The 16,952-nt window shown below is 33.5% G+C and overlaps 1 protein-coding gene across 1 annotated transcript; it reads left to right on the forward strand.

Annotated features, from left to right (window-relative positions):
• Positions 1 to 7,681: 7,681 nt before the first annotated feature.
• On the forward strand, positions 7,682 to 10,238 carry LOC143230036 (transmembrane protein 14C-like). Its single transcript, XM_076462986.1, has 4 exons — positions 7,682 to 7,966; positions 8,739 to 8,840; positions 9,265 to 9,352; positions 10,071 to 10,238. The coding sequence occupies exons 1-4, from the start codon at positions 7,891 to 7,893 to the stop codon at positions 10,126 to 10,128; spliced, it is 324 nt and encodes a 107-aa protein (XP_076319101.1). The 5' UTR covers positions 7,682 to 7,890; the 3' UTR covers positions 10,129 to 10,238.
• The last annotated feature ends 6,714 nt before the right edge of the window (positions 10,239 to 16,952 follow it).

A 16,952-nucleotide genomic window follows, 5' to 3' on the forward strand; every position in this document is an offset into this window, starting at 1 on the left:
AGCCGTGAGAGAGTTATAATGTGACGGTCATTCCCACTATTCGTTGGTAAAAGACGTAGCTCAAGAGTTGGCGGTGGGTGGTGATGACGAGCTGCCTTCCCTCTCGTCTTGCTCTCCCAAATTAGGAACGGCTAGCGCAAATAACTCTTGTGTAGTTTTGCGCATAATTAAAAAGCAAACAAATAATTTATATTTTATTCTACACTTTTAATTTTTCTTAATTCATACACAAATTGTAAAACTTAGGTTTCTGCATTATGTTTGAGTTTATTTTGTCACTTTCTTTATAAATAAAGAGCATATTTATATTGTCATTTTAACTGTTCAAAAAAATTAAAGGAACAAGTACGTTTTCTAATATAATTTATCTCAGTGTTCCAAAAGTGATAATATTTTTATGTTTTTAGGTAATTTGCCTTATTTTAGTTCTATCTGTATCCATTTTTTAATATGTGATGAACGGTAAAATATGGAGAAATAAAATTTTTAGAAATGACCAATATCACCAAAACTGACATCCCATATGAAACAGCACTTTAAACAGTTTACGTGCATTTATTCAAGAAATGTTTAAAACATTCAATATCTAGTGTGACCTTCACAGGCTGTGACACAATCCTGAAACCGATTTGACACATATCGAATCTGTCTATCGATGTTATCTTGGTGTATGGCGGCCCACTGTCTACTAGGGGTTGTCGGAGTTCCTGTACATTCTGAGTAGGGTGCTGGGGTTCACTAACACGCCTCGACAACATATTTCAACAATTTTTAATCAAATTTAAATCTGGAGATCTGGTAGACCACTTAAAAGTTTTTATTCCTTCTTCGTCAAGGAAGTCCATACACAGTCTGGCGACCTGCCTGAGAATGAACTTATCGCCGACAGCACTGGCAAAAAGCCTTACAATGGGTTCCAAAATTTCGTCTCTATATCGTCCTGCGTTCAGAGCACCCCTGAGAATGAGTATATCAGTGCGGCCACCCAAGCATATGCCTGTTCAGACCATTACAGAACCTCCTCCATGAACGTCGACTTGCACAATGTTACAGGTGGAAAATCGCTATCCTCGACGTAGAGAGTTTCTCTCCTCGACGTGTCCACACTCTCGCTCGTCCATCATCATGAGACACAGTGAACCTACTCTCGTCTGTCTACAGCACGGTGGTCCATTGACGAAGTTTTCATTCCAGGCTACATGGTGTCGCGCTGTCAGAATAAGCCTCTTGCAGGCCGTCTGACTCTAAAGCATTTCAGTGGAATGTTGAAGGTCATTTCGCAGTGACCAAGCATTAGCTAACCTGTCCCGCAGAGCGGTAGTCACGATGTAGCAGTTTTCTCTAGCTGTTGTGCAGTGATAACAGCCTTGACCTTGTCTCCTGCCATAAGAATTCGTCTCCTGGTAGCGTCACCAAAGTCGACTGATGACGCTTGGTGACACACCGACGCATTGTGCCACCCTCCTTTGGGTCTGGCCATCCTCCAGCATCTGGATCGTTCTGTCCATCTCGTTCTCTGTCAGATGGCGCCTGACTGCTTTGGTACACAAGGTGAAGGTACACACTAACAAAATGAGTTACAAAAGATCCATGTTGGTGTTTGTTTTGAAAATTAATGAGAAATGCATAGTTTCATGTAACAACCTTATATAAGGTACCTTGAGTTGTATTCTCACGTAACAACCTTATATAGGGTACCTTGAGTTGTATTATCCTTGAGTGAGGCCAGTTTGGTTTGAGTTGCTTCAAACTTCACTCGCAATATCAAAATTACAGTTGTCGACGAACGGATATGTTTTTCATACATAAACTTCGTTATGACAAAAATATACTGAAATATGTACTTGTTCCTTTAATTTTTTGAGCAGTATATTTTACAGGGTTTGGTTTGTTTTGAATTTCGCGCAAAGCTACATGATGGCTATCTGCACTAACCGTGCAGACACATGTACATAAACGTACATTCACAATACTTTAAAATTATTATAAGGCTAAAATATGAAATATTCTAAAACTTGTCAATATCATACGATAGTTAAACTCTAAGGGCTATCTGCATTAACCGTTCCTAATTTAGCAGTGTAAGACTAGAGGGAAGACAGCTAGTTACCACCACCCTCTGTCAACTCTTGGCTACTCTTTTACCAACGAATAGTGGGATTGACCATCACATATAACGCCTTCACGGCTGAAAGGGCGAGCATGTTTGGTGTGATGGGGGTTAAAACCCGTAACCTAACAAGGTTTACGTTTATGCTTATCTTGTTTTGAAACGGCTTGGAATGTCCTTGTGGATAAACTGATCGACTCTCTTCCATAAAACATGCTCACCTTTTCGGCCATAGATGCATTAAAATGAGATAGTCAATCCCGCTGTCTGTTAGTAAAAGAGTGACCCCCAGAGTAGCCAATGTCCTTCTAGTTTTTCACTGCTAAATTAATGAGGGTGGCATTGAAAGGAGGTAGACACGGATATGCGAATCTACCCGAGAATTTCCGACGATGTATAAGTATATGCATTGCTCCAACAGCCTGAGTTGGCTTAGGACTAAAGTTTTAAAGAATTTTACTTTAAGGCGTGTTTCGTATTTTTGCATCTTGTACATTTTATTTTATCATTTTGTTCTTTGCAGGATTTTCTCCGTTTTTACTTTTTGATATGTTGCATGTTTAGTCAGTTGTTTTATAGTAAAGTCGTTTATTTACTATGTTTGTAATTGTCGAGCATGTTTGGTTCATTTGTGTAATACCATGTTGTGCATCCTATGCAGTTTTGTTATAATTTGTGTGCATTCTGACTGATAGTTGCGATTTCACCAGAAGATTTGGTAAATTTTAAATCAATATTAAAACTGAATTAAAGAAGCTCGAAGGAGGACAAGCCTAAGATGGCGACATAGTGGTTGTGGCAAGCAAATACCACTTATCTCATTCTCCCCTAATACATTTTACATTCACAATATTTTAAAATTATTATAAGGCTAAAATATGAAATATTCTAAAACTTGTCAATATCATACGATAGTTAAACTCTAAACATTGCTTTATGTGCACAGCATGGTTCAATCTTGAAAATTATCTAATATTTAATGGAATAACTGTGTCATTTGTGTCGTTTTTACCTTGTGTACATAAACCTAATCTGCGACTATCTCATGAAGCATAGATATTTATGGATACGTGTGACTCAACGTTCTAAATTGTAAACTACAGAGAAAAAGTGAACAGTGCATGCAATTTCAGCATTTTGAAACATACTTGTTTCTATTCTAATGGAATTAAAGCATGGATGTGAAGTCATCACGTTTCAAGAATTATATTTAGTATACTAATTGCACCAGTGGCCCGGCATGGCCAAGCGTGTTAAGGCGTGCGACTCGTAATCTGAGAGTCGTGGGTTCGCATCCCCATCGCGCCAAACATGTTCGCCCTTTCAGCCGGGGGGCGTTATAATGTGACGGTCAATCCCACTATTCGTTGGTAAAAGAGTAGCCCAAGAGTTGACGGTGGGTGGTGATGACTAGCTGCCTTCCCTCTAGTCTTACACTGCTAAATTAGGGACGGCTAGCACAGATAGCCCTCGAGTAGCTTTGTGCGAATTTCAAAAACAAACAAAGAATTGCACGTGTACCTGCTGCAATGCACTTTGCCCGGAATAATTCCACCATTCACAGCCTACAAGAACCTCCGTTAAATTTCAGATGTAAAAAGAATTTCAAGTAATATTTAAAAACTAGTTAGGGATTTCCGTGAATCTAGAGGCTAGATTTGGGATATTGAAGTAAGAGAGCTTCACTAGACGAACACGCAACTATGGTTTCAGGAAAAGTAGAGAAACGCGTGGTTGTAGTTCGTTTGATGAAAATACAAAATAAAAAAAAAATTGGTTACAATCTTTTGAGCCCTTTAGTTTCTACTTTCTGGTATTCTAGTCGGCTCGTATGCTCCTTTGTTGGTCAAGGTTAGCTGAACAACCAAGAGATAGTGGTAGGTGTTATTGGATTGATTAGTTGCCTTCTCCCAATTCTATCAGTTTAACATTAGGAAGGATACGTATGTGGCAGCCAGGTTCGGAGACTAGCAGTTGAAACTCGATTTTACCACCAGTCACAATAGGTTCATGATGTTGAAAAACACGTAGGTTCAAGAAGTCTTGATAAAAATGAATAAAAGGCATATAACCTGAGCACTCCCGAAAGGTTGACTTTTCAGTTTGCCTCTGGGTTTATAGGGTTTTTATTTATTTCTATTTAGCCACAATAGATTTACAGTGAATTCACAAATACAGTCGCGGGTGAGCTATAAAAGTCGCTGCTAACTTGCGGAAGTTTGCAAACAGAATAAAAAAAATGAACTCTTAGCCCGATGTTTCGAAAACCATCTTTACTTTAAAACATGTAACCTTTCACATTAAACACTTAGCAATCTTAATAGTTAACTTTTCTACAATTTCCATTAGGTTACTCATTACATTTAGCAATTTCTTCATTGAAACACTATGAGAATCATATGCATATATACTTGTAGGTTACAAGATCATTTCAGCATTATATATATTTCGCTTTCAGTTCCCTAACTACATTATTTGATCGAGAGAAATGACAATTTTTTACTTAAATTAATGTTGAGATATTCCAGCCTCTGTGAATGGAAGGTAGCTTTATCCTCTTAGTACTTGATAATCTGGAGCCTTTCTAAAACTGAAGGATCACCAGGAGAACATCAGTTGTCAGGAGCAACTCTTTTAGCTTCAGGAAGAACTTACCTTTTTGGCTTGAAACATGGGTTTTCATACGATATTTTTTCAATGTCCTTACAAGTTCCCAAGTAATGTGCATATCCACCTCAAGTAGTTCTGACACTTCATTAGTTAATTTATAAAACTAATAGGTTTTTTCAAAACTAAAACTCCTTTAATGATTGGTTACAACTAGAGTCGATAAATTCGGCAGCTAATTCGTTTCTACCACTACAAACCATTTTTTGTTATAAATTTTAGACGAACGTTCTGACTCCTCCATTTAACAAAAACTTTTTTATAGCTTTTTCTCTACTGAAGAAGCGTCAGTATGTCGATAAGAACTGACTTTAACTGGACTCCACCTCAGTGTTCTCATGGATATGTTAGTGTCGGTTAATCTGATTTTTTATAACTCTTGCTTTTTAATGCCAGTTAAAATGCTCTTCGCTCGTTCTTAACCTAGCTTTTTGGTTTAGGCCGATCTTCCGCACGCTATGTTTTATCTAACATGTGTGCAACAAATAGAGACTTCCTATTATGTAGATTCCTATTAACCTTCATGTAAATTTCGAAGTATTCGCATATGTAAAAATGCTTAATATCAACAACTGCTTCATACATAAATAGCTCATTTTGTAGCTTTGACCAAAGAAATGTCTGACAACAAACGATTGGAATAATAGCAGATGCACCCAGTGAAATTTTGATATTGAGGTATTGAGGCAGAATGTACGAAAAAGTCTTAATAATTAAATTAAGCTAGAACCTTGACCAATACCCTTCAAATTTTGATATTGAGATATTGAGGCAGAATGTACGAAAAAGTCTTAATAATTAAATTAAGCTATAACCTTGACCAATACTCTTCAAATTTTAATATTGAGGTATTGAGGCAGAATGTACGAAAAAGTATTAATAATTAAATTAAGCTAGAACCTTGACCAATACCCTTCAAATTTTGATATTGAGATATTGAGGCAGAATGTACGAAAAAGTCTTAATAATTAAATTAAGCTAGAACCTTGACCAATACCCTTCAAATTTTGATATTGAGATATTGAGGCAGAATGTACGAAAAAGTCTTAATAATTAAATTAAGCTAGAACCTTGACCAATACCCTTCAAATTTTAATATTGAGGTATTAAGGCAGAATGTACAAAAAAGTCTTAATAATTAAATTAAGCTAGAACCTTGACCAATACCCTTCAAATTTTAATATTGAGGTATTAAGGCAGAATGTACGAAAAAATCTTAATAATTAAATTAAGCTAGAACCTTAACCAATACCCTTCAAGTATTTTAGCTTGCCTTTGCCATGTTTTCGTTGATAAAAACTTTACACGCTCAGTTAATTTCAATTCTAATTTTGTTTACACGTGTTGAAACCTTTCTACTTATGATCCTGCATGCATCTTGGACTGTTTGAGTGTTTATCCCTTTGTATCTATATTTATATCCTGTCTCTGTTTATATGATCAGAAAAGTGATATAGCATTGCCTGTCTGTTTATGTTTTTTTCCGTTTCTTTGCCATTACTTCTTTACTTTATTGTTTGCTTGCTTTCTTTTCCTTGTGTGTCCACTTGTCTCACCTTTTCTTTCCCTATTTCTTCCATATCTGATAAGGGCGTTTAGGGAAAAAGGGTGAAAAAGCCTCTTGTCCTGAAGACATTTTAGGGGTCAAGTACCCCAATTCTCGCAAACTGGACAGCAAATCCCTGGTTCAGAGTAGCAATTGGTGAGAAAGTTTGTGAGGATAGAAGCGAATTCTCTAGATTAGACAAATACTTTATCCTCAAGTTCCAGTATAAACTAAGTAGTTGATACTCATTTTAACTTTGTTTATTTATTATGATGACAAATTGGTGGATATTCGTGATAAAAATTTCCTTTACGTAGAGAGTCGGTCAGATGTCAGTCAGATATTGGCTTAAACAGTGTCTCCTGGTGGGATAACGGTAAGATGAGACTTACAAAGCTAATGTTCAGGGTTAGATTTCTGATAGTGGACACAACATAAAGCTTTACCTGTATTTACTCTGAAAGAAACAAATGACACTCGAATAATTCACTGTTTTTTTCTCACTTCGATCAACTTGCAATGTCGTAATTACGCTTAAGACCAAGCGTCAACTTGCCCTCTGTAAAAGGTGACTGATGAGTTTTGCTTACAATGTGTTGAGATCAGTTGGTCAGGTTTAATGAGTTTTCATATCGGATGTATTGAAGCTTTACTGTTTCAGTTGCAGGTAGGCGGAATATAATAAATGAATTAATCGGGTTAGTTGATTACACGCATATTTTAGCGTGTCGGTAGAGATATCCTGGCAATGACTTAATTGTGCAACAAAGTGATGGTCTTTTTAATTATTACGCATATCTAACGGATATGGAAACGTTATCGTTTTGGATGAAACTTTGTAAAATGGACGGCAACTGCCTTATGTGGAGACACAAGTGTAGAGGACGATGTTTTGAAAGTCTTCCGCCTTTCGTCTTCAAGTCTTGTGTCTCCACAACAGGCAGTTGATGTCCATTCTACAAAGTTTCATCATGAATACTCTGCCTAAACAATCTACCAAAGAATACTTATCGTTTTATTTGTGTTTTGTTAGTTTCTTGAAGATAGTTAATTATATGCACAGAAAGATGAAATCCTGAGTCGTTTATTTTCATCATAAATAAGATATTTCTTTTCTTTATATAGGCTTGAAATTCTGAAGTGCGAGCCTTCACCATAATATTACTATCTGACACAACTGTTGTTTGATAAATGAATTTTTAGATTTATTGTTTTCAGCCTCATTAATGTCTTTTGATTAAACTTTATTTTGGCTAATGGCTTAAATTTAATGTTATCAGTTCGAAAGCTGGCACTTCTGTCTCATCGCGCGCGTGTGTATATATATATATTTAATAAACATCAAAAATAAATTATAGTTATCGTAGCTGCTAGGGGGTGTGTGCCAAGTAACAACTTGTACACATCACCTTTGATCATAATATCATACACTGTGTGTGCTATATGTTTGATAGATTTGTTGTTAAGATTAGTTAGTAAAGACAGAGTTAGAGAATATTGTATTGATTTAATAGAATAGTTTTTAACTTCAGTTGTATCATTTCTGTTTATTCTTCTTGTTAAGATAATGGGTGTAGACTATGTATCGCTTGGTTATGCTGCCGCTGTTGCAGTTGGTGGAATAATTGGTTACGTCAAAGCAGGTGGGTGACTAAATTAAACTTAAATACTGTCTTAATATCTAAAATAAGTTACATTGTTGTTAATTTCAAGCATTTTTCGCCAATTACGGTTTACAAAAACACGACGGACCGTTGTGGTATACATGACCTTTGTTTTATTTTATTAAGTACAAGGTGAACTCTAAGAAGGATATTTCCCATAATTTACTACTACATTTTCAATGATTAATCAGATACATTTTGCACTTTAAAACTAAGATTATTAGTTGTTCTTTCCTTGTTAATTTTTTTTTTCTCTCACTGCTATGAGCATATTTATGCGTCCTTCACTGAAGCATTAGCATGGGTACATAAAGAACACACGTAACCTTTAAAGAATCCGATAGAAATTACATCTGAATTTAGAATTTTGTTCCAGCACAGAGAAAGGGTATTTCCGTTTAAACTGCCCAAAATTTACCTGTTTGTGGTTTCAGGTAAATTTTGAAATATTATAATATACCTTTTGTTGTGTATCTACAAATAAACATGACAGTGTGAAAGTTTTTCTTTCTAAATGTAAGAGAAAAAGTTAGTTGATCAGGTTTCTTTGAGGATTATTTTGTGTTAAAAAGCCTAAAAATATTTTTAGCACTTATTGCCTAAAACATTATTGTTTTTTTATGTTAGAACTTGAGTATGGTTTCTACCAGTTTTTTTTTTCTTTGCATTCATAACTATGTTGACCTTGTTATGTTTGATTAACTTACTGCATTTGATTTTGTCTTTTTGTATTAACATCTTATTATTATAGGAAGTGTGCCATCTTTAGCTGCAGGCTTAGCTTTTGGTGGATTGATGGGATATGGAGTTTATCAAACTTCACAAGACCCCAATAATTATCTTCTTTCTCTTGGTAAGCTAGTGATTTCAAATTCTAATATGAAGATGTTTCTTTTATTTATTTATGCGTGACAGATATGTGGTGAATGAGAGATTTAACTGCATATTCAACTGGGCTGTATAAAACTACCCTTGTTTATATGTACCCTGAGTTTATACTAAAAACAAATTTACATTTTTATTGTAAAAACACACATTTGAAGATAAAAATACATGGTATGTAATGTTCGACTTTTTTATTGCTAGTTTGTAATAAACTAAATTGTGTAGTTATCTTTTTTGAGCAAAAAAATTTTCAATCTTTTTGATGTTTTAATTGGAAAGTAAAAACTAAGTTTTAATAATGATTAAAAAATTCTCATGTTTTGTTAAACTTTTCTCTGACTGGCCTTTTAGCTGTTTACATACTAGATAAGTTTTAATTTTCTCTTTTTTAGTAACATCAGGTGTATTGGGAGGTGTGATGGGTGCAAGATATTATAGATCTGGAAAGTTCATGCCAGCAGGATTAATTACTGTGCTGAGGTAATTAAAAGTTAATTATGTCTATTATGTATATATTATGAATCAAGTTTCACAGGTGAGCTTGATCTATTTCACATCATTTTATTTTTTCTTAATTAATTTTTAAGTATCTGTAAAGTTTATTTGATAAATGCATCCTATAACTTTTTAAATTTCTTTTCCAAGGATATCTAGAATATAAAATTTGTTTCATTTGTTTTTCTACTGTGATTAAAAGAGAAAAAAAAATACCTAGGCTCCACAAAATATAAAGGGGTTTTTGAAACAGATTTACATATAGTAATGTCATATACTATATTTTTTAAAAGGTTTTGTAGTATTTTTGGTTAGAGGGAGTTTTAACATAATGTGCTGTTCTTGTAACTTAATCATTACAACCTTATCAAAAGTTGAGGCAACAACTTGATCAGAATAAACATGAGTTAAGTTAAAGTAGATGATGGTTAATTATCAACTTAACCAGTCATTGTCTCTTAGTCCTGTTTTACGAGTAATGAGTTTGTTTTCAGTAAAGAATGCATATTCAAAGGAAAGTAGCAGGCACATCAGCACATGTTAGTTAAACTACCTTGTAGGTCTTTTTAATAATTTTATTCGTATTTTGAAAAAAACATTTCAATTTAGCAGTAGGTTTTTTATTGTTGTAATTGATATTATTCCAATTACATTGTTTTTCATGATAAAATGTCTTTAAAATTTGATGTCCTGTTTCTTTCAGCTTTGCCATGGTATTACGGTTTACGGCCAGAGCACTAAATAGTGGGTATCGACGTTAGATTAATTTTGAACTGGTGTCAAGGACATACCCTTTACTGATTCATAGGGTTTCATTTACTTGTACATGTTTGGTGTTTGACAAATATTAAAACAGGTTGTTTTAAGTGCATATGATCTGTGCAAGTTTAATTCTTTTAAACTAATGATGTTTATTGAGCTTTTAAGAGTTGCATAGATACATTAAAGTTTTTTTACTTCAATACTTTAGCATATATCCAAAGATTGGTTATTAGAAAGAAAGTTTATTAGAAAAATTAATAACAATAATGGTATACACATTTATTTTCTTGTATATTTTTTTATTTTTGATATAGATTTATGGTAGCAAAATGTCTATTTTTATTCATTTCATACTACAACCTTCTGTAGAACTTTTTTTTACATCTATGTCACCAGCCCGAGGTATGTTTTTTCTAGTGGCAAAATATTTCTAACACATTGCAGGTTTTGTCTGATTTTTTAAAAAAGTTTTACAAGGTGGGTCCTTATAATAAAAGGCAATTTATGGAACCTCTTTTACCATACACATCTTATCAAGATATTTTTTGATATGTACATTGTTTAGTGAATTGTATAATTTACATATTGAGTTGAGTGACATCATTTATATTAATCTTTCTGAGTGATTGTCATTTAAGGTTTAAGCCACTTGCTGTACCTGTGATTGATTGCAGGATGAATGGTTCAAAGATATCATGAAAATTGTACATGGCTCAGATCTAAAAGTTTTTTAGCTTTTAGCTATTTGGTTGTTCTATTAACAGACTGTCTTCAGAAACCAGGTGAGAAGCAACTTTATGACTGGAGAAAAGTAGAGAAAATGTCATTAGCTATGTGGAGCCAAGTGATGACTTGTTTGATGTGGTTCTGGAAGTGGAGAATCTGATTAAGTTTTTCAACTTGGAAAAGAAACCAAAACAATACTCATTGGATGTCAAAAAATGGTAACATGACCATTCAAAACTTCTTTGGTTTAGTTTATGACAAACAATCTTGAAATTGAACAGCAATGAAAAAATGTTCTGTCTTTTGAGTTGTTAGACTCAAACAGGGCCACTCATGTCTATGAAGATGTACTCTTCGAAGTTTGTCATGCAGCTTTGCCTCAAGAACAACAGGTTGGTGAGAGCTATAGTACAAAGAATTCTTAACTGTGAAGAAACTTGATTGCACAAAAGGAGATAATAAAGATGCAAGCAGTGGTGTTTACTGAGAAAAGTATTTCTTGAAATAATCTCTAACTTAAAGTTCAATCAGGTGGAGGAATTGATTCCTTTCTTTGGCAAGAAAAACTTTGAATCAGCTAGAAGGAACAGTTGTGCATTAATGCCATATAGGTACTTTAACCTCTCTTCCATTCAAGTTCAGTTATATAACATCAATTTTTTCAAAAGGCTGTTGAATTTATCCTGTTGCTTCAAAATGTTAAATTTATCATGGGGAACACGGGAAATTACAATTAATGAAAAAGATCTCGGCTTACCACAATTTTGCCGTAACACACATACGTAATACACACATAGAATATTTAGAGACTGTGCCTGATGTGTCATATGGGTCATTTGCAAAATTAATCAGTTGTCTTGCATTGTTTGATCAAAAGGCCATGGTTTTATGGGATTCTTCTTTGTGATTATTTGCATCTTTCCTGGTGAATAGCCCATACCATTCACAATAAAAATGTGAAAGAAATTGCAATATAATCTCTGAAAGTGAGTGACCATTTTCTTAAATGTGTTTGACAAGCACATTGGCATTAGCCAATTGCATAAGTCTGAGTAGGAATTCAAGTGGAAGTTCTCATAGATTTTGCAGTTGTTATCATATCCAATTTAAAATTTTCCATTTTTTGAAAAAGAAATTGAGTTTTGATCACCATTCCCTTATAGATGACTACAGACTGAAGTTCAAGTTGTAGATGAGCCATTGAGCAAGAGTATAAAAACCAGTGGGATCATACTGTTCAGATACATGAAATTCTTAAAGAAGATGAGACCTTGGTAGTAATGGACTACAAGATGAAATATGAGCCATTGTACTTTTGAAGGAAGACACTTGAACACTTCATGGGAAAAGGTATGTCGTGGATGGAACCATGGTATATTGCTAGAAATGCAAATTAAAAGTACAAATGATGTGGATGACAGAAATGTTCTTTGATATTCAGTCAGCTATTATAATCACATATCAGGGGATTCAAAGCAGGACTGGTTTGCAGTTATTTTGATATTATGATGCAGATGAAACATGACTTGCCTCATATTACAAAACTTTGCATTCTGTCAGACATTACAAAAATGCTACCAAAATGGAATGCTGTTATTAAGTGTGTTTGTAATTCATGTAAATCGTAATGTTCAAATGAATTATTTATGCATATTGAGACCCAAATTGGCAAAGGATGCACTGAGGGGCATTTTGCAGTTGCAATGAAAACAGTAATAGCACTTGTGAATATGGGGTACAATGTAATCTCCCCAAAGGAACTATTTCATGCATTGTAGAATGATGATGGTTTAAAGAGCATCAGTTTTCCTTTTCATGTTGGAACATGATGTTGATATCCTCAAAAGTTCACATAAAGATGCATTTTCTCTTTTTAAACATTTTAAAAAACAAAAGTTGTTGACAATGAGCTTCATGTTTTTGAATATTTAGGTTGTGACTATGTCAGGATTGATATAAGAGACTTGCAACATTTATTTACAGTTGTGAAACAGATCAGTATTAATTGAAACATTCCTGGTCTTCTTAAAACTGTTAAATATGGATAGAGCCAAAAATTTTTCAGACAATAAAGAAAATGCAAATATCATCATACAAGATGAAAATAAGACAGTAGTTGACAAGGTGTATGAGGAAGGAATTACTTCAAATCATAAAGATTATGTTTGCTCTTGTGGATCACTGACTTTCAGAAGCTTTGCTCATATGCCAATTCAACAAGATTTTAATACTGCAGGTGTGGAAATAATGTTAAGTTAAAAGTACGTAATGAAACAAATTGACTAGGTATTCTCAACAGTTTTCAAAATGACAGAGGATGAAACTGTCTCCCAAGTGCATCAATGATGCTTTCTTTCAGTAAAAGCAGAGGAAAGGTACGAATGCATAGGTGCTAGAAGTAGTAAAGATATGATACCAGTAAACCTTAAATATGCTGTAGAGTTGGTTGTGTTAATTTTATTTACATGAAACATGATCTTTCAATTAATCACAAATTTGGGAGCTCTTTACAATTGTAGTTGCTGCACTATATGAGGATAGAATGGATAATTTTGTGCCTGAAGAACTTAAAATTGGTTAGATGCAACATCTAAGGCATTGAGATGTGTACAGAAAAAATATATTGAATTTATCAAGACAAAAATCAAAGTTATGTTTGTGGAAGGTGTTGGGGTTGAAAGAAATAAAGTAGGATAAATGTTTGCTGTCAAAGTAGTGATGTACTACCACATATCTGTTTCATGTAGAATATCAAGTCTATCTGGAAACATAGCACAAATCTTTCAAAGTTTAAAAAACATGGGAGTCTTAGTATTGTCCCAACAGGCCTTCAGAATTTGATGGTAGCTACACAAAAACATTTTGTACACGAGACCAACTTCCAGACTACCCCGATGGTTAGACTGGCAAGATTCAAGGAAGTATGCACTCAAGATAGTAATGATGTGATTTATCCAAGTGATAAAAGGTAAAGCAATTTATAACAGACATCAAAACAAAAGGAGGTCATAAATACAACAGCAGTTTAAGCTAACAAGCATTATTACATTAGAATTTATACTAGTAGCATTTCACCTCCTTCATATTGTTTAATTGTATTTAATTATTGTAATGTACAGAAGATGTTGACAACCATATTTTCTCACAAATTCATCCACTTTGAAATAATAAAAACAGCAACTGATTCTGTCTTGTTTTCTGTTCTACTGATCACAGTACTCTTCTGTTCTTTCTGCAACACTTATTTTTTGTTAGTCATCAAAAAGAGTACCCCTGACTCATGATGAATGTGTTAAAATGTTGAAAGATAATTTTTGCGTTAAGCCAAATCAAACTGCATAATCTCATAATAGCTTCTTCAGTTGTGTTAAGTAATACTCACACATACACATATACGTTCAACAAGTGAAACATCAAAATTTACAAGAGGGGTCCATTCATGGTTGAAAATAACTCTATTGAAAGTTCATCACTATACTTAGATTAATCATGCTTCAGATCCCTGTTATTACACACAATTGTCTAATATCATAATTTCTATTGTAACAATTTATGCAAAAGATGGCAAATGTATTCTTAAGACTACATCTTGATGTATTTTCCACATTTTATCCACAACATATGGACAATTATCTTTCAAAAGCATACCAAAGGCATAAAAAATAACTGACACCAACCTAGAATTGATACCCACATAGGTCGATGGAATTCTAGCGTCTTTATTTTCCTTCCTCTAAAAAAGAGCCACCAATTTCAAGATGTGGCTAGCAGTGTGTGAGCCTTCATTTATTTGTGATTCTTGTTTATTATTATCTAAGTAATACCATGACACTGGTGATTTTGGATTTGAGGGTATTCCATTATAATTTTTATTTTGTTAGTGAAGGAATTGCTCCCTATTTGGTTGGGCTATAGTTTGTAAGGGTCTCACTGTCATAAATGCTGTGTAGATATTTCTCCTTTCACAAAAAAACACTAGAGGCTTCTTTCTTCAAAACTCTGACCATTTGATGTACATCCTTTAAAACTCTCACTGTATGAATAATTTTCTGAGAAAGACTTTTGATGTTTTTCCAATTACAAATCTATCTTTGTTGTCACTGCACCTCGAATGATCAAGAATCTTCTATGAATATAAAAAAAAGTTGCCTGTAGTCCCACCGCTCTCATCTGCAGCCATATTCCAGTGAATTAGCACATGCAAGTTGTTCAAATGAAACGTGATTAACTCCCTTTAATATTATGACCCAGTATGCAAGAGATGTTAGTAAAGTGAAGTAAGAATTTCATTTTTAGCATGTTTACATATTATATAAAGAAATATAAATTATAATTTCTGAAAATTGGTTTTTGAATAAGATTATTTTTTGATTTGAAGAGAGTTATCAATAATGTTTTTAAAATTTACTTTTTCTTGTGGGAAAAAAGACACATTGCATATATATATATGCAAAATCATCATCAAGATATCCTATAACTACTCTTGCTATTGTCATATCTAAAATGACTATGTATGTGTTTTCTTATAGCAAACTCGCAGCAGGCTAGCTGTAGACTTACAACTGTACCAGCAGGGGATCCAAAATGACTGTCATGAGTCATTATCACAGGTTCAAAAAACTATAAAAAAAGACAAACCTGTTGCACATCAATACCATAACAGGTTAAGTCTACAGACATGTTGCTATAGGAATCCATTTTTCAAACTGCATGCACACTTATTTTGATATTTTATTAGTTCCTGTAATAACACAAGGATTTCATACAAACCTCTAGAGGTATACAGCTTTAATTCAGCAATATTACATTGTTTCTATAGTACAAAGTTTCTCTATGCACAGTCAAACACTGATAAAGGTAGACAAAACATACAAAAAGAAAACCTGTTTTACCAAAATAAGACAGGTTGTGTAGAAACTTTCAAAAATGTGCAACAGTCAGTAACTTCTTTAATTAGAAGCCTCATTCTATACAGTAATATAAAAATGTACCACTATCAGTTGTAGTTTGGCAGAATGGTTAACACTAGCATAATTCCAATAATGAAATTTTCATAAGTTGACTGACAATGACTTGCAGAATGAAGTTAAGAAATACTCTCCTTATAAGGTTGTATTTATCAGACCAATTGCCATGCTAAGAAAACAGTTCTTAAAAACAGTATGTAACATTCACTTACGGAAGAAAACAAACTGGTGAGTGTAAAGCTACCCGACTTATCATTTAGATGCTAATGTGCAATCTGTGGACGTTACATTGTAATTACCATTTCTTTTCATTCTAATAACAAGCATTAAGATTATGCAAAATATGATTTAAATATTGTAAGAGAGAAGTACTTACATATCTACAGAGTGAGAACTTGGGCAGCTTTAAGACACAGAGCTCAAAAAGGCAAATTTTGTCCAACTTCCAGTAAAGCTTCTCACAATGTAAGTGATAGGTTTACTGAAAGATCACATGGTTTGTTTTTAGTTCATTGAACAGCAAATACAAATTACTATATTACTTTTACATATTAATTCATAAGGGTAGTCCATATTGTTTTTAATATTGTTATCATGCTCTTCAAACATGTATGGCTCCTAAGCAGTTTAAGTCACAACTACTGTTTTTAACTCTTGCATATAATGTTGGGTGATAAGAAAACTTGTGGTTACAGAAAGAATGCAAGCTGTTTTCTTAGCCTTAGAAAAAGAATTTTTAGAGTCATAAAAACTACCCATAAAAAACTAACATTAAAGGAAATAGGACTGTTAAATTCTAAATGGTTGGTCCACATATTTATTGGATGTGAAGATTTTAGGGTCATAAAACTGTTATCTATAAATATTAAAATTTTGTTGACCATGACAATAAGTAACTAACATTAAAGGAAATAGGACTGTTAAATTCTAAATGGTTAGCATAAGTTATCTTAAGCATTAATACAGGTGAATTGGTCCACATATTTATTGGATTTCTGAATTCTTTGAAGATAGATATGGGACATTTTGTTAATGTAAAATAATAAACTTCACCTAATCATAATACAGTCTTACAATAAATGGCTTGCATTCAAATATTTCAAATCTTTAATATTACATAAAGCAAATAA

The sequence above is a fragment of the Tachypleus tridentatus genome, chromosome 10 (assembly GCF_004210375.1).
Source record: "Tachypleus tridentatus isolate NWPU-2018 chromosome 10, ASM421037v1, whole genome shotgun sequence".
Lineage (NCBI taxonomy): Eukaryota > Metazoa > Arthropoda > Merostomata > Xiphosura > Limulidae > Tachypleus > Tachypleus tridentatus.

Excerpts from the sequence above, each read along its gene's own strand:
- LOC143230036 (XM_076462986.1), top strand. The coding sequence starts at position 7,891 with ATGGGTGTAGACTATGTATCGCTTGGTTATGCTGCCGCTGTTGCAGTT. Across the intron at positions 8,841-9,264 it reads TAATTATCTTCTTTCTCTTG|TAACATCAGGTGTATTGGGA; the intron begins GTAAGCTAGTGA and ends TCTCTTTTTTAG. Across the intron at positions 9,353-10,070 it reads GGATTAATTACTGTGCTGAG|CTTTGCCATGGTATTACGGT; the intron begins GTAATTAAAAGT and ends TGTTTCTTTCAG.